Genomic DNA, 26,388 nt, shown 5'->3' on the forward strand with positions numbered 1-26,388 from the left:
TGCCACTATGGCCCCTGACCACCTATTATTCTATTTGATCCTACAACATCGACAAATGAAACCAGAATTCTTTTTAAAGAATGGTCTGATAACTCACAATTCAGCAGCAGCCTTTAACTGCATCTCATCGCCACCGTTCATGTAGAAAAGGAAAAAAAGCAGATCTTCACCGTATCGGCTGAGCTTTACTTGGGATAACTGCAAAAATGCATGGAAAGGAAGCTTCATTAGAGGCATGATAGCTAGGATCATGCTCACAGACCCGGTGAAAGTTAGTTTACATTCAAAAACAATCAACACAAGTACAAACGTGTGTGTGTGTGTGTGTGTGTGTGTGCGCGTGAATTATGTAAAGGTGGGTGGGTGTGTAATTTGTTAAAAAGCTACAATATCGAAATCTCCTTCCAATACAAAAATCAGCTATAGCAGTATACTACATGAAAATGAAATAACTGCAGTGGAGATGCTACATGAGAAGAGCTGGGAATGTTATTGATAAAGGGTAGCCTGCAGTTGGGTGGGGGGACTATTACATGGAAGGAGTTCACTAGAATACTGATGCCACATGAGAAGGGTTAGCTGTGCTGAAAACGATACATGGGAACACTACATATAATGGGTAGATTACATGTAGGAATGCTACATAAGGGTTGAGTGCACTGGGAATGCTACATGTTAAGGGTAGACTACAGGAAGAATGCAATATAGTATACATGTAAGGCTAACTATAGCTGTATTTCAGCCTCAAGTCAAGCCTGGGCAGAGGAATCCAACCATGAGCATCCCTCCTTTTTGTAGATCAAAGAATACATTATTCAATGTGTCCTTCATTTTCTAAGACAGTAACAGGAAATTTGGAGGAGAGTTGATTGCTATTCCTAGCAAGTTAAAACAACTGCATGGAGGCTCCTTTGTTGGCTTCTAAATACATGTTACTGCTACATGTTGATGAATAGCTGTGCAACATTATAGAAAAGTTATGATGTGCTGCATGATAGTTTGGACAGAATGGGTCAGCATCACCATTGTTGGATGAAATCGGTCAAGGCCAGTTTTCTACAGCTGATGCTCTTCATGTGACCTGCTTCTGGGCAAGGAAATATTTCACATGGCTGCGCATGTTTTACACGGAAGACTGAAAAGGAACACTGCTTGTATGACGATGACACCCATGTACTACCATCACTTGTGTGTAAGGTGACTGGCATTAGAAAGGGCATCCAGCTGTGAAGACCCTGCCAAAACAGACCTCACCGGTGCTGGTGTCACATAAAAAGTACTTAGTCCACTCTGTAAGGTGGTTGACGCTAGGAAGGGCATCCACCAATCACAAAAACCATGCCAAAACAGAAAGTGAGGCATGATGCAGTTCTCTGTCAAACCATCCAGCCCATGCCATCATGGAAAACAGGATGTTATATGATGATAATGATAATGGGCTTCTTTCAGTTTCTGTCCCCCAGATTTGCTCACAAGGTTGGTTGAGGGCTGTAGTGGAAGACTGCTATTATGGGACTGAACCTGAACCCACTTGGTTGGGTAGCAAGCTTGTTAACCACACAGCTAAGCCTGTGCCTACAAGAGTAACGATGTATGTTGGCCAAACAATGTCATTCAGGAGGTGAAAGCAGCAAGTTGGCGGAATTGTTACCACACTGGAAAAATATACTTCATGGCGTTTCTTCCAACTCTATGTTCTGAGTTCAAATGCCACCAGGGTTGACTTTGTCTTTCATCCTTTTGGGGTTCAATAAAATACCAGTTGAACACTGGGGTCGATATAATCAACTTATCCACTCCTCCAATGGATAGTTTTTATATTCCTAATTTTATTGAAATCATATCCCAGGGATACATTACAAATGTATGAGAATAAAGCATAAATAACAACACTGCTTCACTTATCAAAGACATTATTTCACCCGGTCCTACTTCAGCTTATATTGTTTCAAATTGAAAAACACTCAATACAAAACACAACAAAAAGATTTTGTACATTTCCCAAAATTCAAATAATGCAGTTTGAAGTAGTGTAAGGTTCCGTAATAAGACCATAAAGCATCACTGATGACATACATGGCACATAAAGAATCCAGAGGAGAGAGAGAGAGTAAACAAGGATTTTGGTGGTAGAATAATATGGGGTGGTTAGTTACCAGTAACTCTCAGAATATACCAAGAATATGTGGAGAGTCACTGGCGACTCCAATGGTATATTAAGAATATAATGTAGGGAGCCACCAGTGATTGCCATGATATAAGAATACAGGGCAGTGAGTCACTGGTGACTCATGTGGTACATTAAGAATATAATGTGGGGTCATCAGTGACTCTTATAGGGCATCAAGAATACAGTGCAGTGTGTCACCAGTGACTCTTATGGTCTATTAATATTTATGTTACAAGTGAACTGTGCAGAGGAGCTGACTTCTTTGACAACTTCCACAAATCTGAAGCTTCCAAAAATTGTGGGATTTAAAAAAAAAAATTTTTTTTTTTTCAACTCGTCAAGTTGGAGCTTGCAGACTTGTAGCAGAAAACGAAACAACGGCTGACTGCATTTGCTTTTACTCACTTTATCTCGTATATATATATTGGTTAAATATTCACAGGGAACATGGAAATCTGAAAAGAAAAATAAACATCAAGGAATTGTCATCAGCAACTTTCTACATCTTAAAACAAAACTACAAAAAAGAGAAAACAAGAAGAAAAACAACGGTATATATTGATGATGAGCCTTGAAGATGAGGAATTAACATTATAGAAGGGATTTTCTGTTGTAGAAGACAGAAAGAGCTGCAGATGAGAGCATAATACATGGCTGAACTTAACCGTTTGGCATTCAACCCAAATATTCTACTTCATTTTTTTCATAATTCAAACCGACCCTACAATGTCAGGCTGGCTGTGTGGTAAGAAGTTCGCTTCCCAACCACACGGTTCCAAGTTGTCCCACTGTGGTGTGGCATCTCGGAGCAAGTGTCTTCTACCATAGCTTTAGGCTGACCAAAGCCTTGTGAGTGGATTTGGTAGACAGAAACTGAAAGAAACCCATCATATCATCTCACCAGGCTCTAGAAAACAGTGTTTACTGTAATATTTGCTAAATGTTATTTTAACCAACTATATTTCCTCCCCATAATTGTGTAGCTTTGTGTTAATGTAAGAGCAAAAAAAGGACACGAGAGAGACAGAGAGAAGGAAAGTCAAAGAGAGAAAGAAATATATACAGAAATACAGACACAAAGACCTAAGGAAGATAATGGAGAGAAAAAGGAAGATACCAGGATAGAGAGAGAGAGAGAGGGACAAAGAGAAAGATAGGTAGAGTGATGAGAGAGAGCAACAGATACAGAGACACAAGCAGAGAGAGAGCTAGACAACAGACAGTGAAAGAGAGATGATAGTGACAAAGACAGATGGAGAGAGAGAGACACGGACAGTGAGACAGACAAAAGAAATCAATACAAACCAATATCTTGCGGTCTGCACGGTGAATCAGCCCATGGACTTTGAAATGTACTATAGAGATTTCTGTGGGAAGAGAAAAAACAGAACAGAATTTAGCTTTGATGTTTTATCAGTTGTTGACAGAAAAATAATTTTGGTGCTTCTTTAAAGGGATATTTCTGGATTAAAGTGTTTAGTAATCTATAAAAGATGGTAATGACAATAGTGGTGTCTAATACTCAAACAAGAACATAAGATTTATGAGAGAAGAGTTAAATTAATTACATAACGAGTTCTTAGTTTATTTCACACTATCCCTTGCCAAAGGAATCAACTCAGAATATAAAATCTATGGCTGCCACTTGGAATTGATGAAGACTTTGTAGCATGCACCATGCTTTTGTTGAATTGTTTCAGGTGCCTCTGCAATCGCAAACAGGACATAGACATCCCCACAGAGCAGAACATCTAGAATGTTTCCCCACAGAGCAGAACACCTAGAATGTTTGTAAATATCATGAATGCTTCACACACTCCATCACCATAATGGGGACAATGTCAAGTTCCAAGGGAGGCGAGTCTATGTTGAAGCCAGTTATTCATACCTGAACAGAAGCTCATAACGAAAGATGGGAATTAAGCAGATGAGAAATCTTCCCCCATCTTTAGGGGACAAAGTTAATCCATCTCATGCAGTGACTCCAGACAATCTTTACAAATCTATTTCTTCACAGCAAGATAATTAACCCATTCTGATAGCAGATCTCTGCTCACACCGCTTTTGTTTCAATTAATTTTGGAAATAATGAAGAATTTATATTCACATATCAAGTTTTTATCACAAAACCAGAATTGGTGTCTGCCAAGTTGGTGCCAAAAGGGTTAATGTAATGTACACTTAAGGAATGCCCCTAAAAGCAGAACAAGATGCCAATAGTAGATGTGACCTGCTTTTCAATCCTGCATTTTGTGAACAAAGCCATTGGCTACAGGTTTCTAACAGGCTAATCACTGCATTTCCAACAGTGAGATTGATAAAGGTGCACCTGCACATCCAAGGACAAACACAAGGTATGAGGGATTGCAGCATTAGGGTTTTTTCTTTTTACATTTACACATCAATATATATCTCTGTCAATATATATGTTATATATACACACACAGAGTCTCTCATACAATGGGTTTCTTCAATTTCTGTTAACCAAATGTGGCACCCAAGGAATTGGCCAACTCAATACAATGGTAGAAAACACTTGCCCAAGGTACCCCACAACGGGTACCTCATAAAGCAAACTTCTTGCTCACATATCCATGGCTGCACTTAATGATGTTGTCACAACTTGGATTTTGAAAATGAGATTGAGAGACATCCATGACTTTCACCAAAATTATCAGCAAACAAACTGAATGTTGGTCCCAACTCAAAATGTAATTTATTACCAAAAAAACCCCTCATAACTATAAACTCTTAATTATTATAATTACTGTTAGCTTGCAAGATAAAATGGTTAGAACATTTCTTCTAGTTCTTTACTTTTTAAGTGCAAATCCATCTAGGATCAACTTTGCCTTTCATCCTTTCAGGGTCAGTACAACAAAGGAGCAGTTAGTTGGTCACTGGGGTCGATGTAACTGACTGACTCTTTGCACCCCTGAAATTGCTGGCCTTGTGCCAAAATTTGAAACCATTATTATTATTAAGGCAAGCTGGCAGAATCATTAGCACGCTGGGAAAAATGTTTAGTAGCATTTCTGAGATCAAATCCCGCCAAGGTTGACTTTGCCTTTCATTCTTTTGGGGTCAACAAATGAAGTACTAGTGAAATACTGGGGTTCATGTAATCAACTCGTCCCCTCCCTCCAAATTTCAGGCCTTGTACCTACAGTAGATAAGATTATTATTATTATTTCCAAAATAGGGACAGAGTCTGAAATTTGGAGGATGAAGTATTGTTGTTGCTTTAATCAAGATTAATATTTGGTTGGTACTTAATTTTATTGACCCCCAAAAATGAAAGCAAACTTGACCTCAACATAAAAAGTAGTTGGTAAATACTAAAGGGCATTTCATCTGATACTCTACCAATTCTGCAGCCATGGCGCTCAATAATAATGATGCTTGCTACTTAAATTTGAAGGCAAAATTCCGTGCTACATTTACAGAACTTTCTACCAGCCTCACTAAATGACTTACAAAATTCTTGTAAAACTTCAGAACTTACACACACAACAAAATCTTTAATAAAACATCAGATAATTAAACCATAAGTTTCATTAATAAAAATTGGATTTGAGAAGCTAAGAAGTCACGCTGATTTAGTTATTAATTAGTGTCATCATAACATGTAATAAAAGACTCCATCATAGACTTTGTAATTAGTACAACAGTAAATTTGTAGTTGATACAATTGTCTGTGATACTAAATCACATCAACAAATTAAACATAAAAATACAAAGGAAGTTCCAGAAAATAACAGGAGCTGTTCCATTAGTTTGGAAATGCTGCAGACCAAGGTTTGGGGAATCATTTTCTGGTTTCTTGAAGGTTTTTCTTTTATTTCACCGTTTTTCTAAACTTAACACTAGCTGTAAGACTTTGGGGGATAACGAGGTAATAAAAATAAATTATTTGACTGTCAGAATAAATAGAATACACTGCATATAACACATGCGAATGTGTCAACAAACCAATCAACAACATCAGCTGAAATGATCAAATTGTTGTCAATCTAAAGTTTGAAAAGTTTATAAACGCAAACACTTTGAAAACTGTTGTTTAGCGTAACTCCTTATGGTTTTGAATTGACACTCGGTAAAGCAATGACTAGTATTGGGGAATTAACTGATTCACAGTGAACTGAACAAGTGGATCTAGGATTAATCAAACTGCAAAGTTCAAATCCACTGCAGTCTGTTGGGTGTTGAAACACAATTCTACCGACTTTAATTCATACAGATTTCATAGCATAAATGAGATCATCTGGAAATGTCTCCCAAAGTACACAAGGAAATCCATGTCTGGACAGCAGACCCTTGTCCAGACATGAAATTGCACCCATATTCAAATTTGAAACTGTATGCTGAAGAAGTTTCTAATAAAATCCTTTTGAAGCAAAACCCCTTTACTTATGCATCTGAGATTAGCCCCTATAAATAAAATTGTTCCCAACCCCTACCCCACAGTTTTAGAAAATATTCACATAAATTTTGGCCCTACTGTATCTAATTATACATAACCCTTTAGCATTTAAACTAACCACATCCGGCCTAAATATTGTTTTATGTTCAAATCAGTCGGATCAGGCCTCTCATACTTACTCTACAATGTCAGTTTAAAAATTTACAATCGCAGCATTGAAATCCCAAAGCTATGAGATAATCCAGGATTAATTCAAAACAATGTGAATAAACATTACATCTGAGAGAGTAATCGGAATGCTAAAGAGTTAAACACTGAAGGTTCTTAAAGGGATGTCTTAAGGACGGACCCACAGTCTGCTACAGGGTCTCAAATCATAGAATGGTTTCGTAATGACTTTACAGGTAAACTTCATCAATAAATGATATAAAAAAAAACCAAAAACAAAAAAAAAATCGTAAATATGATGCTTACATATGACTTAATTACCAACATTCTTAATTACTTTCCTACATAAATAATTATGAACATTAATTAGCAAATATATATATTAACATATAAAAAAAGGTGTCATAGCAAATGATGCCAAACTTAGTCCATTCTAATTCATTTTTTTTTAATTATGACAATTGTATTCATATTGTGACGAACACACCAGGAAATATGTTTGTATAAAAGACATTGAAGGTTAGTGTTTTCAAATTACAGAAAGGCAACCTACAAATAAAGAATTTCACACATCTTTCATGATATACTTGGCAAAATTTTAGCTATGGACAATAATTTACCATACCTCCTTGCAACATAACCCCCCCAAACTGTTTGTGTGTTTGTGTGTGAGCATGCATAAAAATAGTGTTACGAAATCTAAAATATTAAGTGTTCAGTGAGTGAAAAGTAGCTTAAATGATTTTAATAAATATATATATAGAAAGATATACAAAATATTTGTTGTGTGTAATGAAAAGAAGATTACATATACCAAGGAAGGTTTGGAACAATGGATCTTTTGGTTGACTGTACACATCAGCAGAGTCAGAAGAACCAAGAATGATTGAACAAAACCCAGGATTTGGATATGCAATTCTATCTATCTTACATTTATGACAAACATATATGACTAACATAAGGGTGCATTCAGTGTTTTCATGTTCTTGTATCGTACAAGAAACAAAAGCAATTAGTAATTACACACACACACATATATACATATACACACACATATATACTCTGAATATAAGTTAGTAATAAGTGTGAAATTGATAAAGTGGGAAGTGATGGAGATGTTTGTGATTGTGACAAGAGAAAATAAAGGGATAAAGAGATGATACAATATGATGAAAATGATGTAACTAGGAAGAAATGACTGATTAAATATTCTTCTTGAAAGAGGCAGAGGGCAAGGGTAAAAGTGTATGTTGCTGATGCTAAGCCCATCATAGTCTATCTAACCCCACTACATACATTTAACATTTTACATACATTATATGCTGTCTTTGTGGTTTTCCTGTGCAAAACCTCATGCTTCTCTGATGTGCAGAAAGGGCACTACAAGTTAAAATGAAACAGTGAGAAGAAACATTTAGTTCCCCAGAAAACAAAAAAAAAGGAAAAGAAACACAATAGCCAAATGAAAGATTCCTCAATAGCAGAATGGTAAAGAAACAGTAAAAACACAAAAAAAAAACAAACAAAAATAGTTTTTAAAAAAATAAACAGACAAAAAGTCAAGTGAAAAAACCCCCAAAACGAGAAATAAAGGGTTAATTGAAAAACTGCTGAGCTCCATAGTCAAATACCAATATTAATTATCACATTGTTTTCTGTTAGACATTTATACCAAAAAGTCAACTGTGGGTGTACCTCAACACTGAAACATGTTACGGATAGAGATGATCTCTCACCAAAGCTCTACTCCAGATAAATAGATAATCCTGGTTACACTTAAGTACCATGAACAGACAGAGTTCCTTAGCAGAGGCAGTGGAGGTTCTGGGTAATCAAAGACTTCATTAGTTCACTCCATGCCATGAGACACAAAAGGCCACAACAGGATCTCTCGAATCAGCTCAGTTTTCTGCCGCTGTTACTGGTCTCACTCCAACTTCTCCACCCTTCTCGTCTTCTTTCCTTGTCAACGGTCCTTCATCAAGGGGTTTTAGGGCACCCTGCTGTTCTTTTCACCTTAGTTCTACTATAGAGTGATGAAACAAGATGCTGAAGCTGGAACTGGATTGGATGTCCTCAGCCAAGATCAAGAAGGCCTTTGTACTTGAAGAATACTACAAGTAAGTCCTTATAAGGACAACATCTTATCAATGGTGTTGTGTGCATCAGTCAACTGTTTAATGCCAGAGAAACTTTCAATAAGTTCCAGAATATAATCATCATCATCATCATCATCTTCATTCAGCATCTGCTTTCCATGCTGGCATGGGTTGGATGGTTTGACTGAAATTGGTAAGCTGGTGAGCAGCACCAGGTTCCAATCTGATTTGGCAAGGTTTCTAGTTGGATGCCCATCCTAACAGCAACTACTCCAAGAGTGTAATGGGTGCCAGTCACGTGCCACCAGCATCGACCATAACTAGGATTTCACTCGGCTTGATGAGTCTTCTCAAGCACAAGATATCGCCAAAGGTCACAGCCCCTTATCCCCTCCATGAGGCCCAAAATTCAAAAGGTACTTTTTACATGCCTGTTACGTGACACTGGCATCGGCCAGGACTACATCAAATGTTTAACAATTAATTCGATATTCTCTTTAATTCAGTTTCATATGGGTTAAGTCAACCAAGTCACCCCAGCTATCATCAAACCTCGATCTTGTGGGTTGCCAGCAATTGTGTCGTATCCCTGGTTAGCTTACATCATCTGCACTCATCATCATCGTTTTAATGTCCACTGTTCCCATGCTTGCATAGATCAGGGGGAATCTATTGAAGCAGGTTTCCTTATGCTCAGATGCCCTTCTGATTACCAACCGCCATTTGTTTCCAAGCAAGGTAACATTTCCCCCATGGCCAGGCATGATTTTCACAGAAGACTGGAAATGGACAAACTAGCTGATGTGAATGACAAGATGGTCATTTACAGTCATCACGTGATGTCTGGACAAGGGCACACACACACAAAGGTTTCTTTCAGTCTCCATCACCTGAATCCATTCACAACCCTTTGGTTGGCCAGGGACACAGTTTCAAAGCAAGAGTTCCAAATAGAGCAATCAACTGAACTACCTACATATTGTATCATGAAATCACTGGCCGAGTATTCCACAAACACCTTTAATCCTTAGGCCTTTACTCTGTCAAATGTAATGCCTTTTATTCACATGGTTTTGAATTAAACATCCGTTATCTCGTAACTTTGAGACTTCAATGATGTTATTGTTTATTTTGAGGACATCGTAGGGTAGGAGTGAAAGGTCAAAGGTTAATACAACCGTTAGGCAGAATCAAAGGGATACTGCATGGTAAGGCTAGGGTCCTCAGATCATGACTGCCATCAATCTGATGGGTTTCCATACTGCTTCTGTGTCTCACTGTGGTTGAAGAGACTATAGACATGTTGACCTCAAAATCAGTTTGACATTGCATGTAACAAGACTTGAGCCCTCAAATTAAGCGTAGTCCATCTGACGGGTTACTCCACACAGCAGCACAGCTGGAATGTGTGCAGCCCTTTGTACAATTACAACCAAAGCTATATTTATCAAGAACTTATCTGCTCTCCTCACAGTCTCCGATATAATTGCTGTTGAAGTCCGAAATGGAGGTTTTCCTCAGAACCATTTCATAATTCTTATTCGTTTATGTTGAAACCTCTCCTCATGTCCATTTAGAAGTCAAATGAACCGTCTCATACCTCTCAGGATAAAATCTCAGCTCAAAACTATTCTGCTCTCTGTTGCTCTCCAAGCCATGTAAAACCCAAACATATCTTTTGCTTTTCTAGACTACAGCCAGGCTGGTGGCGCTGCCTTGAAGAATTTTAGTCAAGCAAATCAATCCCAGGATTTATTTTTTTTTGTTTTTCTAAAAGCTTCGTACTTGTTCCATTTTTTTGCCAAACTGTTAAGTTATAAGGATGTCAACACATCAACACAGGTTGTCGAGTAGTGATGGGGGGAACAAAAACAGACACAGAGACACACACACACACAGAGGCTTCTTTCAATCTCCGTCTACCAAATCTACTCAAGACTTTGGTCAGCCCAAAGCTACAGTAGAAGACACTTGCCCAAGGTGCCGCACAGTGGGACTGAACCCAGAACCATGTGGTTGGAAGGCAAACTTCTTACCACAATCAACCCTCCACAAATTATACTTTCATTTCTTCTTCAAACCAAGTCACTTATTTACTACTGCTTTATTCCACCATTGGACAAAAGAGCCTCCATGTGATCACTCAACCTACTAGAAACAGCAACTAAACCTCCCTCAAATTACACCCTAGCATCTTGGAAAGAGAAAGAATACACTGAATAATGTGGTCCTAGATATACTGATACAATGATGCCTGGTTAGGAGAAAAACATGTCATCGTCGAGCTGAGGTGGGACTAAGCAACAATCACTATCTCTGGTTATTATATCTCTGCTGTGTGCAAAACACCTGTCCTGTGATTACAGGTAGGTTGTTCTCCAAGAATAGCCAGCAATATAAGTGTGTGTGTGTGTGTGTGTGTGTTTGTCTTTATGTAACTAAGCTATGAAATGATATCTAATGGGAGAGAGAGAGAGAGAGAGAGAGAGATGGAAAAATGAGGGAGACGGGGGAGCAACAAATAGGAAATGACTATGCAGAGAGGAGGTGCACATATAAAACAGTTAATGATAAGGTGGAAGTGATGGAGGTAATTCCACTGGAAAAAATGAGCAACAACAACAACAACACTTGCAGCAGCAATGGTTAAGGGTAGCGATAAGAAAACCAGGGAGTACTTACTCAGGAGAATTCATATTAAGGCCTAGAGTAGTGAGATCTATTCCGGGAGCTAAAGCAACTAGATTAGGATCATTTTCAGCAGCTCTGATGAATGTCAGAAGCCCAACAATTCCAAACTGATCGGTGACCATTCCAGAGGGGATATTTGACACAGTACCTGAAAGACAGTGAAAAAAGAAAAAAAAAAAAAAAAAAAAAGAAGGGGGGAGAGAAAAGAAAAAAAGGATGCATTATAGAATACTGTTAAAGTACAGCTTCTTAAATACGGGTGGATAAAATTTTTTTTTAAATATCATTATCATCGACAGAGGTGGAGCTAGCAAAAATTAGGGAAGAGAAAAAGAAAAAGAACAGGAGATAAAGAGGTTTGATCTACAGGATCAGTATCTTAAGTATAAGGACCTAGGATGGATACAATATAAAGACAATTTCAGCAGTATTTGAACTCAGAACAAAAGCTTCAAAGCAGTGGTTCTCAACATGACCCTTTGGGGAGGGGGGGGCACAGAAGATTTTGTTGTTAAAAATTATGTCCAATAAGTTGGTCCTACTTCTCCAATACACCAAAAATATTTTAATTTGCATTGATACATTTCCTAATAATAATTAATTATCAAAATATAATTAAAATAGGGTTTTTTAAAACTGAATTGCTATGAGGATCCATTTGGGTAAATTAGGGATTAAAGGGGTCCAAAGGTAAAAAAAAAAGAAAAAAGGGTTGAGAACAACTGCCTTAAACAAAAGGCTTTGGGACTTCAAACTCTCTCTCACACAAAGGAAGGAATGGACTTACCATCATGGTGTGTTTGTATACCGCGGTTAGGTTTAGTACAGGATGTTTTTTCAACCTGGAACTTATTACCATCTTTACTAACAGCTTGCTCATATGTTCCCGATACTGAACTGGTTGGCTAACAGAGACAGCAAGATAACGAACAGTCATTATACGGCTCATTAAAACAGAATTTTACAGGAGGGCAAGGGGAAAGGGTCATATAAGGGCTTCCAACCTTTACAAAGGGATGCTTCAGCTAATTACCTTTACAGCTACTAGTTACATCAACCCTTTACTCAAAGACATTCCAGCCATACCAATCCCATCTTTTACTCAAACATAGCATCTAGAATTACATTAAAATACACTTTGTTTCAGTTAATCTCGAAAATTATGAAGAATTTAGGGAAAATTACACGAGTGTTTGGAACATAAATTTACAGGAAATTTTGATGGAGGGTTTTAATTTAAATCACCTTAAAACAGGAAGTCTGTATCATAGAAGCAGGGATGGTCATGGTCGGATTGGTATCAAAAGGGTTAACTAACCATTTTTTAAAATCAGTAGTGTGTGATGAGATTGGGTTCTCATATCTAGCGTATCAAACAACCACAGTTTCTGCAATCTATGTCCATCAAATTTCACAAAGGTTTCAGCTGACCCAACACTAAATATGAGAGAAGATACTTGCCCAAGACATCAGACAGTGAGATCAAACTGAAAACCCTGTGATTAAGAAATAAATCTCTTCACCACATGGTGAGCAAACATTAACTTTTCATATGCTGACCTATCACCACACTCACAGAATTTCTCAATAATCATTCATATATTCTCTATGTTTTTCGATATCAGAATGGGTTGAATATGTCTGCAATTTCTACATCTCACAGCGAAAGTTTCCATCATAACACAAGACAATTTAGAATTAGTTTCAAGTCCTGCCCCCACTTAAATAGAAGGGTAAGGTTGGGAAGTCCCTATACACCCTACTCCCCTATACACCATCCTGCAAAAGCAAGCAAACAACAGGATACACTTCAAAAAATCAAAATAAAACCAGGTATACTCACAGTTTTTCGTGAAAAATCATTTGTCGTTGACACAGGTGGATCTAACAGAAATTAGGGAAGGGAAAAAGAAAACAGGAGATAATTAGGTTTCATCTACAGGATCAATAATTAAAACATCCAATATAAAACATTCACACACACAGCCGAAGACAGAAGGGATTATAATTTTTGTATGGCTTTTGTTGTTGCTGTTTAGTTCTTTTCCTCCTCTACAACTTATTTTTCAAATTTTAAAAAATTCTACTTCTTTTCAAACATATAACAATGGAGTACCAAATTTGAAAAAGAAAAGCTTAGCTGACAACTCAATAATAAATGAAGAGAAGTGGACCCAACGGAGCCTTGCAGGACACTACTAGTGACCTTCATTGAGCTCCAGTAGAGCCACTGATGACCTGTGGAGTATTGCTAACCAGGAAACAAACCAGTTCAATAGTTTCCCAGACTTCAATTATTATTATAAAGCTTTCTGAACAGAATGTTGTGCTCCGTTGTCAAAGTCAAGCTTTTATGGCATCTCCCGTTTGCAGCTTCCCCTGAGAACATTTTAAACATTGTCAAAGGGATGCGGAAACTGTGTTAGGCAGTCTCTGCCAGATCAAAATCCATATTGGTTGGGATTTAGGAGATTAAAGCCAGGTAGTAAGCGACTGAGGAAGATTAATTAACTGCTTTGGTTGCCATAGTAATGGATGTGGTGATGCTGAAAGGAGAATGTGCTGTACTTAGCAGGTGAGATGAGGGAGAATATTGTTCAGGTGAGCAGAGAGAAAGGTATTGTGATTAGAAGCTGCTGAGATTAGAAGGAAGGGAGAGGCAAATAGGAACAGTTATAGGAAATTTGGTCAAACATTTTTGCCATAAGAAATTTCATTCTAAATGACCATCAGGATCGTTAAATGTTTGACACTAAATAAAGACATTTTATATATATTTTAAAAAATGTTGATATAATATGCTTTATCCAAGGTGAAATTTCTAACAGCGTATTTCCTGGACACATACAGATACATAGTCAAGTTCTAAACTTGAAAAGTTCAAAGCAATCAGAGACAGGGAAGGATAAATGAAAGAAAAAAACGGGACAAAAAGAAAATAAAGTAGAAAGGGAGAAGGAGAAGCAAACAGAGAGAGGTGAAGGGAAAGAAGAAAGATGAGGAAGACATTAAAGGGTACTGAGCAGAATGGGAAGAGGGGTGAGGGAAGGAAGAAAGGTATAAAAAAAGCAAAAAAGGTCAAACATACTCTGAGAGCCAGGTAATGCTGGAAAATCTTCTTGTTGAATTTGGAACTCTGGTGTTTGTTCTTGAACAGGTTTGTTTACCATTCCAACTGAATTAGAGAGAATCAAAAGTCAATTGTTTCACATTTCTTCAGACGATTCTTATCAGACAAAAATGCTCACACACACAAATAGAGAAGGCCCGAGAGAAATTTATGGTTACTAAGTTATCAATGGTTACTAAAACCTCTAGCCCTTATTCAACACAGGTTTAAGGGAGCTACACATACACAGCCAAAGCTGTTACTAGACAATGGCTACGCTGAGGATAAGAGTCAATGATATTGATCTCGGTACTGGGAGACAAATTGGTCCTTTAACATTATGGATTATGCCATCGGTACACACACACACACAAAAACTGTAATCATTTGATCAGCCTATGGCATGAAATGAAATTCATTAACACAAGGCTTTAACAAATGAATTGTAGCCAAGTCCTGAACCACACCTAACTGCAATTCAAATAGCTGCTGTTTGGGAGGTGGGGGTGACTGGAACTAAGCACTTGTCTGTGCAAGAAATAAGTTTTAGCCTCCTTTCAGAAAGAACTTCTTCTTCCCATTATGTGGACATTCACAATGCACACCAACAATCATTATAGGGTATCAGCAAACTTTGGTCACATGCAGGCAATTAATACATGTTTATGATTTTAATATGAGACTAACTGCATTTCATCAAAAGACTTTAGTGTTTAACAGGATTCAGAGGTTTATACAGAGGACTCTTGGAGTTAGTTCAATACATATCTTAACACATATTAAACAAGGTTAACCCAGTCACTTACACACACAAAACAATGAATGGAGTAAGGAATAAAGTTTTATAAACTACAACACTGAATCAAAACTAAGGAGATTAAGAAGATTTCGAGCAGAGCGTATATCAATACAATTTCATATCTTATATATATATATATATATATATATATATATATATATATATATATAAATAGTAATGCAATACGAGAGTATTGCTTTCCAGTAAAGAATAGCCCGTGAGGGAAAATTATACAGAGAAGTAAATATATGGCACAACAAAGTACCGATATTTACTGGAAAATAGCGAACGTAATAAATTTATTATGTATTTATTACGTTCGCTATTTTGCAGTAAATATCGGTACTTCGTTGTGCCATATATTTACTTCTATGTATATATGTATATATATATGTATATATTGGGTCATCCCATAAATACAGATTTTTTTATACTTATTTTTATTTTTCAAAATTAAGATAAACAAAATTAAGATATACCCTCCTTCATTTTCTACAATGCTCTTCCATCTATCTGGTAGACTTACAAGCCCCCTCTCCCAAAATTCACTTGTCTGTGACAACAAAAATACTCCACCTATACTGTTCTGACCATGTCTACAGAATTCTAATTTTTCTGTCCAAATGATTTTGAAGACTGCGGGAGAAATGAGAATGAGATGGGGCAATGTCTGGTGAATATGGTGGGTGGGACATCATTTCCCATTCAAACTGCTCCAGCCTTTGGAATGTTATCCTCGCTGTATGTGGCTGAGCATTATCTTGGTGGAAGAACATCTTTCATCTTGAAACCAAAGATGGTCATTTTTCTTCCAGTGCTGACTTCAGCCACTCAAGCTGCTTGCAGTAGATCTCCTTTCTTATCATTTGGATTGGATTTTTAACAGTTCAAAGTGGACTAAACCTTTCATAGCTCACCAAACAGATAGCGACATCTTACATAGGTGAAGACCTTCGTTAGCCTGGGGTGCCAGTGCTTCTCTTTTTCCTACCCAATGTCTTCAGCAATTGACATTTATAGAGAACCCATTTCTCATCACTACTCACTATTCAGTCCAAAAAAGGTTCATTCATGAGACGTGACAGCAAAGAAGAGCACACATTCACTCTGTGTGTGCGATTAGACTTGCAAAGTTTGTGAGGAACCCATTGACCCTATTTGCTGACTTTTCCAATGGCATGTAGGTGTCAATGAATGGTTGAATGACCAAATCCAAGCTTCTCTGCTAGTTCCTTAACAGTTATGATGAGATTTTGTTCCACCAGGGTTTGCAGGATGTCCTTGTCGAGCTCTACAGATCTTCCAGAATGAGGCTTGTCTTCTAAGCTCTAATTTCCGGCTCAGAATTTCTTGAACCACCATTGACACTGGCGTACGCTTATTGTCCGATCCCTACATACTGCATTAAGAATAACCACAAGGTAAAATTACTACCTGCTTTTATAGCAAGTTGATGCAGGTAGTTTATCCCATATCCCTCTGACTTTTAGTTCATGCAATTGAAAAAACCCACATGTATGAAATAACCCCCTATATATATATATATATATATATATATATATATATATATATATATATATATATATGTTAATCCAAACAAGAAAGCACAAACAAAACACAACAACGTGAGGACGTGGAATAAATATAGTATTATTGGACGCTCAGGAAAGAAGGAGGGTTTAACGTTTTGAGCGGAGCTCTTCGTTGGAAACATAAGAGAAGGAAAGATCCAGAGAAGGGAAGACAGAGGAAAAAAAAAATCACCAACGGTACACAAGCGGTCACAGACATACATGCAATATTTAATATTAATTACTTAAAAATATAGAATATCATGATGAACAAAAAATATAATGTATAAAATAGGTTAAAATTCCAAGAAATAAAAGAATGATATTAACAGTATTAGAATTTAAATTAGTAAATGGATCTAACATTAATTTTCAAAAGAAGTATTCTAATTAAATGATTGTTGGAACTGCCTATGTTCCCTATTTTAAGTGGTGGAATGTTCCATAGACATATGTTATCGACATGTTACCATAAACTCCCTCTTATCCAGTGCTCAAATAACCAGAATCCTCGAGCAAACAGCACGCAGGGAAGAAAAAATATATTGCTGATTACAGTCAAGAGAATGGGGGCTAATTTCTGTCAACTGTCACAAAAAAAAAAACAAAAAAACAATTTTCAAAAATGGACCATTGATTCCCGGACTATTTTTGCAGTGTGCCAACAGTTGGCAGCACAGAGTTGCATGTGCAGTGAGAGCTAGCAGTGACCTTTATGGGGCAGTGTGCTGAGTGTCATTACTGTTTACTTTGCAAGCTGTGAAATTTGTGTTTCTGTTATCACATCTCTGTTGTAGTCTGTGATTTTGTGATGGACAAGAACAAAGAACCAACGTGAAATTTTGTGCTAAGCTTTGGAAGTCTGCTACAGAGACATTGAGCATGCTTCGGCAAGCTTACAACAATGAGGCAATGAGTTGTACATGTTTTGAGTGGCACAGGGGCTTCAAAAGCAGAAGAATGTCCCTGGAAGGCCTGCCACACTCTCAGAAATGTGGCACTGTGCATTGAGAATTCATCCCTCAGGGACAGATCCTCAAGAGTTCTACTGTGATGTTTTGAAACATTTGAGAGAGGACATTTGATGAAAACGACTGGATCTGTGGAGCATGCCATGGAAAAAGCATCCAAGCTGGCATCACATTATAGGCACCCCATGAAAGCAACCAGTACACGCTGTAAAGTGGTTGGCATTAGGAAGGGCATCTAGCGATAGAAAACATGACAAAACAGACAATTGGAGCTTGGTACAGCACTCCAGCCTCCCAGCTACAGTCAAACTCTCCAGCCCAGGCCAGCATGGAAAACAAACGTTAAATTACGATGATACTGGAGTTCAATCCTAGTCGAAGGAGATGTGTATATTTTTAAGTATAGGAACACTAAACGTAACATGGTAAGAGTCAAAATACAGTCAAAACTATAAAAGAAAATGTGACGTCACATATGTTGTGTTGTTATTTACTACTCTAGTAATTAACATCAAATCAGAAACAGAGAAAAGTAGACATCAAACAGATGGCCATGCAAGGCTATAAAATAAGCAACAACATTTACTAAATGGTTTCAAATTTTGGCACAAGGTCAACAATTTTTACGTTAGTCCATGTTCAACTTGTACTTATTTTATCACCCTTGAAAGAATGAAAGGCCTTGACCTCAGCGGAGTTTGAACTCAGCACATAAAGAGCCAAAAGAAATACTGCTTAGCATGTTATCAAACATGATAACAATTTTGCCAGCAATCATAAGGATTGCCTTTAAATACACCAAGTTTTAACAGTTAAACGTTTGTGGCTATTTTTTTTTAATGAAATATAACCCATCTCAAAATTTTAGAAATAATCAAAAATTGGAAGAGTTTAGTAAGTAATTTCTCTATAATTAAACTCTGTTAGAAACACAAAAAAATTCTTGAACATTGGACCTCACGGAGGCAACAACAAATGACCAAGACCTTTGGTAATATGCTGTGCAAGTAATCTGAATGCTCAGGTGTTGAACAGATAACAAATTGTGTGTTGCAGTATATATTGTGCAGTGATGAAAAAGATTTTCTTCTCTACAGCAGAACATGATGCAGGCATGACTATATGGTCAAGAAGTCCACTTCAAAACCACATGGTTTCAGGTTTAATCAGGTTGTGCAACACCTTGGACAAGTGTCTGTTACCGTAACCTTGACCTGACCAACCAATGCCTTGTAAGTGAAATGAAAACTGTATGAAACCCATTTCACGGCTTCACTTGCCACCATCCTTGCGAAATGGTGAGATGAATAAAAATTCCTTTTCTTGAAAAACCAGTCAGGATTAGTGGCAGAAAGGCCATCTGCCACAAAATATTCCAGCACATTGGCCAATAAACATAATGCCAAGATCTGAAACTGTTGTTTTTAGCATACCCCATGACCGGTAAGGTAGAGTTTATAAAAATCAAATTTTCAAAAAAATTTTAATAACATATATAAGTTTATGCTATTAATGGGGAGAAAATATTGAGAAACATCAATACTTGTCAGAGTGAGAAAGAAACAAGGTGGTCATGGGATATGCTAGAAACAACACCAAATCTACCTCGCACCTTTTTATCTGAAAATATTTTTTTTTTCTTTTTTGAACCAAAAAGGCTTCTCCTTTAGCTTTTAAATGCATAATGCCCATAAAATCGATCCAAAGAGGGGAAAATTTGGTGGGGGATGTCCATTTTCCAAAAGAAATTTATTTTTAAAAAGATACTCCAGATCATTTCCAAGAGCACTATGGAAAAAAATTCCTGTCAAAACAGAAATTTCAACCTTATGTGGGCCCCCTATTGCTGACGTCCACTGGCTCCCAAGCCAAAAAGAATTAATAGTTACAAATACAGCTAAAGAGTAATGAATCCAACAGATTCTGCTACAGTGGGAATCAATGTTTCATCCATTCCCACTTTCGCAGACACAAAAGTGTGACGGGGTCAAAACAATTGGCAGACAAAATGAAAACAAAAACAACAAAAATCTCCAAAATTCCAAAACAGCAAGAATTAAACAAACAAACACTGAACTATCAATCACAACTGTTTTGCAGCAAAAGCGTGAGATGGAGGGCAGCAACTGCTACTTGCATTTACTCACCGTATGAGGGATATGATGGAATAAAAGGTTTTTGGAACTGATGGCTGGTTGATGGTGGCAGCGGAGACGGGCGATTGATGATGGAGCAATGAAAAGTAAGTGTTAAAAATAAATGAAGAAATTGATAACTAACATGCCAGCTTACCATAACTCCTGGCCGAGGGAACAGGATTTGATGGAACTGCCCGATTTCCTAAAGTAGGAAATTCAGATAAATCCAAGCTGGGTTGTGAATTTTCTCCAGCTGAAAAGAAACAGAAGTTCAATTTAGGGAACAACTCAGTACGAGACATGATGATTGAATTACAGGGTTTAACCCTTTAGTGTTCGCATTATTCTACCAAAATTAATGCTTCTTCATCCACATTGTTTTGAACTAATCATGCATTATCTTGTAGTTATGAGATTTTGATGAGGTAGCTGTTAATTTTTAAAACGATATTGTAGGGTTGGTGTGAGAGACCGGATCTGACCAGTTTGAACATAAAAGAGGCAGAATACTTTTGGCCGGATATGGCCGGTTTAAATGCTAAAGGGTTAAGCTCAGCAGTTCTCAACCACAGCTCCCAGGGGACACATACGACATTTTATCTGCCTACCTTGCAAAATGGAAATCATCCTGGAATTCATGTGTTGGAATATGTACCAATATGGCCCCATCTGTGACAGGCTCTATTAAAGGTTTTGTATTGCTTGTACAACAGCAAACATGTTATACGTACTCATTGGAGGTACCAGTTTCAAAAACAATACCAGTTGAGTTAAAGCAAGTATTAAACCATGTTGTTCAAATGCTTAATTATATTAAAAGTAGGAACAAATTTGCATTGATATGGATTCCAAACACAAGCGCTTACTTTCACACACAAAAGTCAGGTGGCTCTCAAACGGTAAGGTGCATACATGAACTCCAGAAGGAATTGCATGCATTTTTTAAAGAAGAAAAGCTTGAACGCTTCTTGGAATATCTACAAAGTGAATTTTGGGTGTCTAAGCTGGAATATTTAACAGAGATATTTGCACAACTGAATAGTGACAACACAAGTATGTAAGGCAGAGTTGAAAACGTTCTCACTCTGACAGAAGCTGATTTCATTTAAAAAGAAAGTTGTAATTTGGGAAAATAGAGCTGAAGGTGGTAACTATGAAATGTTTCCCTTAATACGTAAAAGCTGCATAACAGAAATGACTCCTATTGTATTTGAACATCTGACTAATCTGGAAGAAAAAATAAACTTTTATTTTCGCCATTGAACACAGGAGAGTATGATTGGGTTTGAAATCCCTTCATAAAAGTTCCATCCAATATTGGTCTGAAAATGTGTGAAGAAGAGGAATTGGCATCCGGGATGCTTAGTTACCAATTCATACATTTTGGATTGCTATTATAGAAGAATAACCTCCAGTAACAAAACATGCTTTATCTGTTTTGATGCAGTTTTTCACATCGTATTTATGCGAGTTGGGATTTTCAACCCTCAATAACGTCAAATCCAAAAATGAGAGAGAGAGAGAAAGGGGCTCTGTTGCATCAAAGAAGAAATGAGGGTTTGTCTTTCTCAAATACGTCCCAATATTGAAAACGTCTCCAAAAGACATCAAGTGCATCTTTTTCATTGATAACCTTGCTTCATGAATTGAATAAGAAGTAAGTAAATGCAATTTTTCTGTATTTTGAATTATCTGTAAACTGCCAAATCGTTTATGCTATGCCAATATGTATAAAAACCCCTTTTGAATAAATTTTACAATTTATGTACAAAATGTGCCAAAATACTTAGACTTCTTGTAAGGTGCACCATGAATAGAAAAAGTTTGGGAACCGCTGGTCTAGAACTTCCATTACTATAATTGCAGATACTTAAAGCTGACTATGTTATTCTGATGCATTTAGGGTGAAAATGAGGTCCTTGATTACACCATGTTAGAAGGTATCACAAGTAGCTTCGTTCTTATTTTATTTTCTGAAATAAATGTTTACAGAATTGAAGTTATTCATGTTTGTATTGAATGGCAGATGTGAGAGAGATTTTTTTTCAAAGTGATGCAGAAAGAAATAACCGTAAATTTATGTTGTGTGCAGAGATATTCAAACATAGCTGATATTTACCTCTAGCTTGTGATAACCCAAAAGATCCAGATATACTCGTAATAGGATTGCTGGAGCTGGAGATAATACAAAGACAATAAAGTAAGAAAAGAAAAAGAAAAGTTGTTGAATATGAAATGTTTAAATATTAACCCTTTCGTTACCAACATGTCCCAAATCTTTCCACAATATATTATTAATCCACCTGAAATGACCAGTAATTTGAACTGCTTTGAGACAAAAAAATAATACAAATTAACAATCATCTCAAAATATAGTAACGAACAGGTTTTATGTACATTAAATGCTGATTGCTAACTTAATTGCTCATCTTAATGCGTAACAAAAATATAGATATATGTACGTGTGTGTGTATGTGTATATATATAGATATCATTTAACATTTGCTTTCCATGCTGGCATGGGTTGGACGGGAGCTACCAGGGTAGAAGACTGCACCAGGCTTTACTGTTTTGGCAGAGTTTCTACAGCTGGATGCTCTTCCTAACACCAGCCACCCAACAGAGTGGACCAAGGGCTTTCTACATGGCACCAGCACATGTGAGGTCTGTTTTAGCATGGCTTTTTACAGTTGGATGCCATTCCAAATGCCAACCACTTTACAGTGTGGGCCGGATGCTACAGTATATCCAATATATATCAATTTCAATTTAGCTAAAATGCTAATAAACATTAAAAAAATATGCTTGGTTCAATATATGTACAGGTGTAGCTGCATGATAAGAAGTTTGCTCCTCAACCACCTGGTTTGGGGTTCAGTCCTACTGTGTGGCACGTCGGGCAAGTATGTTCTACAATACCCCTGGTCGACCAATTCCTAGTGAGTGGATTTGGTAAGCAGCAAAACTGAAAGCAGCCCATTATGTGTGTGTGTGTGTGTGTGTGTGTGTAGCTGTCTCCTTGTTGCAATGTTGAAATGATAGTTGCAGGTGAGTGTCACCATCATGCAAGCATCTATCATTTCCAATCTTCTGTGAACATATACCTTAGCCATGGAGATATGTAACCTTGCTTAGAAACAGGTGTGAGTTGGCAATAAAATATCTATTTTAACAAATTCAGTTTGACCCATGCAATCATAAAAGGTGGACATTAAAACAACAATAATGATGATGACAATGGCACTTACTTCCCAAGAGCAGAAGATATGGATGACCGCTTCTGTAAACCCGTTATTGATTGGTTGCTTTGTGTTTGCCCAAGAAGGTTCCGATGACCAATACTTGAAATTAAGCTCCTGAAAAACAGGGATGTTTTTAGAAGAGAAAAGTTGCATGAGACTTAAAAAGGGTGGGAACTGAGATAAAGACTACTTAACCCCTTAGAAATGATCCCTCCCAAGGTTACCTTTCATTTATCAAACACACCTTCCCCTGCTGTTAATCCTTTAGCATTCAGATTCCTCTGCCAAATGCAATGATTATTTGTTCACATTGTTTTCAATTAATCATGGATTATCTTGGAGCCTTGAGATTTCGATGTTGATTATTTTTGGAATGACAATGCAGAGTAGGTGTAAGAGGCCAGATCTGGCTAGTTGAACCCCTGAGCATTCAGATTTCTGTCAAATGTAATGCTTATTCCCATTGTTTTCAATTAATCATGCTGTATCTTGTAGCTTTGAGATTTCGATGACGCAATCTGTTATTTTTATATCATCTCATATAATGTGAAGACAAGGAGACACAAACATGGGTTCACACCTTTCTGTCTACAGCAAGAAAGTTTCACCGCGACAAAACGCAGTGAATGGCTTTCATACAGGTTCAAATACGCTTCAAGAGTATTTGAACTAGTTACAAGTTTTCCTGTATATATAATGCTTTTTATTAACTTATTTCAGAGCAGAATTGAAATGGAAGAAGACAGAAAAGCTACACTTAAAAGATGCTATAAAACAGACAGTATCCACTCTATAGGAGTTGAATAACAACCTTGATGATAATGAGCATAGAAAGTAAGAGACCTGGATGTTAAAGTAACAGTAAATAATAAAATGTAGTGGCGAGCTGGCAGAAACGTTAGCACGCCGGGCGAAATGCTTAGCAGTATTTCATCTGCGTTACGTTATGAGTTCAAATTCCGCCGAGGTCGACTTTGCCTTTCATCCTTTCGGGGTCAATAAATTAAGTACCAGTTACACACTGGGGTCGATGTAATCGACTTAATACCTATGTCTGTCCTTGTTTGTCCCCTCTGTGTTTAGCCCCTTGTGGGTAATAAAGAAATAAGTAAATAATAAAAGGTGAAATGGCAATAAATTTTACCTGCTTGGGGACGCTTGCGTCAATGGTGGTAGACCTAAAGAAAAGTTTGGGTTTATATTTGTTGGTGTAACATGACCCTGATTAGTGCGTGGAAACTGTGAGCCACCTAGACTTCGAGGAGGCATCTGTGAACTGTTGAGATCTAAAAATACAGAAATTAAGTCTGCAATTATAATTCTATAACATCTCGTTTATCTAAATGAACAAGAAAGTTAGCTATTGTTCTTTTCTATTTTATTTAAAGATTTAAGAAAAAAAATTTAATTTCATTAAACACATGTACACACACACACAATCATTTTAGTGTCTACTTTTCTATGCTGTATGGGTGAAAGCGAGTCAGAGCAGATTTTCTACAGCTGGATGCCCTTCCTGAAGCCAACCCTCACCAGTCTCCAAAGTGATATTTTCCTCTGGTCAGACATGTTTTTTTCATTCACATTGTTTTCAATTAACCATGTATTAAATTTTGATGATGTGATTGAATATTTTTAGAATGGCATTGAAGGGTACGTGTAATAGGCTGGATCTGGCTGGTTAGAACAGTAGCATATTTAGGCCAAATATAGCCAGTTTAAATGCTAAAGGGTTAAGCATACACGAGTCCAGCATCATAGCCACTACACAAGTTTGTTTCTCCCACACAAAGTAAATAAAACAGGTCATGTCATGTCCATGCTTCATTTGTGTCTATCTGACGACCAGCTAAGTCAACAGCAGCAAGGCATTTGGCCATAAAACACTGCTTGAGAAAAATTATCCAGTACTTCCAAATGAGTCGTAGCAAGAGCTGAAAAAGGGAAGACCTTTCTACTTAATATCCTGGTGAGAGCATTAACAATGAACTGAACAACATGTTCAAAAAGCCATTGTGTTACACCAGAGAAAGTGCCTATGCAGTCAACAGATCTACAAGAAAAAGCAACCAAATCTCCTTCAAATCACACTAGTTTTATATAAAGATACATTCAACAATGGCCATAGTGAAAATGCCTTTGATTGCATTTCTGCTCAATTGAGTCTGATCTGGGCCAAGGTAACAATGAAACTTTGTCTTGGGTAATCTAACATTAACTGGTACATGACCTGAGTCACGGTTGAATGACAATGGATAGGGTTACATGTGAGCTAATAAACAACAATAAAACAGGCTAGAAAAAAAAAAGTTCTTTTTACAAACCAGGCCATCCATTTTGTGACATCCAGTCTGTATTAGGGTTTGACAAGGGCATCGTGTTCGTATATTTCACTGGCGGGAAGGAAAGAAAATACATAATATAATAAAGACACTGAATTACCCATATTTATACTTTACACTACAAAAAAAAAAAAAAAAAAAAGGAAATGAGAAATAAGGAAAGCTTCTAACAATGGACAAAGTTTTTCAGAAATAGTCATGTCAAATCATCAGCAACAAAACAGCTCGACCAAACTGTGTCACCACTAGTTTTTATCTACCAAATTCATTGACAAACTATTGGTCAGCCCATGATACTTCACTACTGATGGTGCAGTACAGTGGGACTGAACCCTAAACCACATGGTTACAAAGTTAACTTTTTAACCACACAGCCATGACTGTAACTTTATATGTTAGTACTAAATGCTGGAGTTGATCAATTGAAACCTCATTTATCCATCATACTATAAGATCATCATCATCATCCTTCAATGTCCATCTTCCATTCTAGCATGGGTTGGCACCAGGTTCCATTGCCTGGTTTGGCATGGTTTCTATGGCTGGATGCCCTTCGTAACACCAATCACTTTTCACAATGTACTGTGTGCTTTTTACGTGGCACCAAAACCAGTGCTTTTTAAATATGGAACTATTTTTAAAAGGTAGGTTAGATTCAAAGGTTT

At 37.1% G+C, this 26,388-nt stretch overlaps 1 protein-coding gene across 8 annotated transcripts in view; it reads right to left on the minus strand.

Annotated features, from left to right (window-relative positions):
• Positions 1–26,388, minus strand: part of LOC115225803 (CCR4-NOT transcription complex subunit 2) — a 75,125-nt gene that overhangs the window by 2,467 nt on the left and 46,270 nt on the right. For 4 of the 8 annotated variants that reach the window (XM_029796763.2, XM_029796765.2, XM_029796764.2 and 1 more), the window contains 13 exons: positions 25,706–25,774; positions 24,526–24,667; positions 23,388–23,495; positions 22,259–22,314; positions 20,282–20,392; positions 14,640–14,726; positions 13,395–13,435; positions 12,339–12,456; positions 11,543–11,699; positions 8,076–8,141; positions 3,476–3,537; positions 2,576–2,625; positions 98–222 (listed from right to left, as the gene is read on the minus strand). In XM_029796763.2, coding sequence (XP_029652623.1) covers positions 98–222; positions 2,576–2,625; positions 3,476–3,537; positions 8,076–8,141; positions 11,543–11,699; positions 12,339–12,456; positions 13,395–13,435; positions 14,640–14,726; positions 20,282–20,392; positions 22,259–22,314; positions 23,388–23,495; positions 24,526–24,667; positions 25,706–25,774 — 1,192 coding nt within the window. The remainder of the gene's footprint in view (positions 1–97; positions 223–2,575; positions 2,626–3,475; positions 3,538–8,075; positions 8,142–11,542; positions 11,700–12,338; positions 12,457–13,394; positions 13,436–14,639; positions 14,727–20,281; positions 20,393–22,258; positions 22,315–23,387; positions 23,496–24,525; positions 24,668–25,705; positions 25,775–26,388) is intronic. The other 4 variants (XM_036514666.1, XM_036514665.1, XM_036514669.1 and 1 more) reach the window with 4 other exon arrangements.

This window comes from Octopus sinensis, linkage group LG28 (genome assembly GCF_006345805.1).
Source record: "Octopus sinensis linkage group LG28, ASM634580v1, whole genome shotgun sequence".
NCBI classification, from domain to species: domain Eukaryota; kingdom Metazoa; phylum Mollusca; class Cephalopoda; order Octopoda; family Octopodidae; genus Octopus; species Octopus sinensis.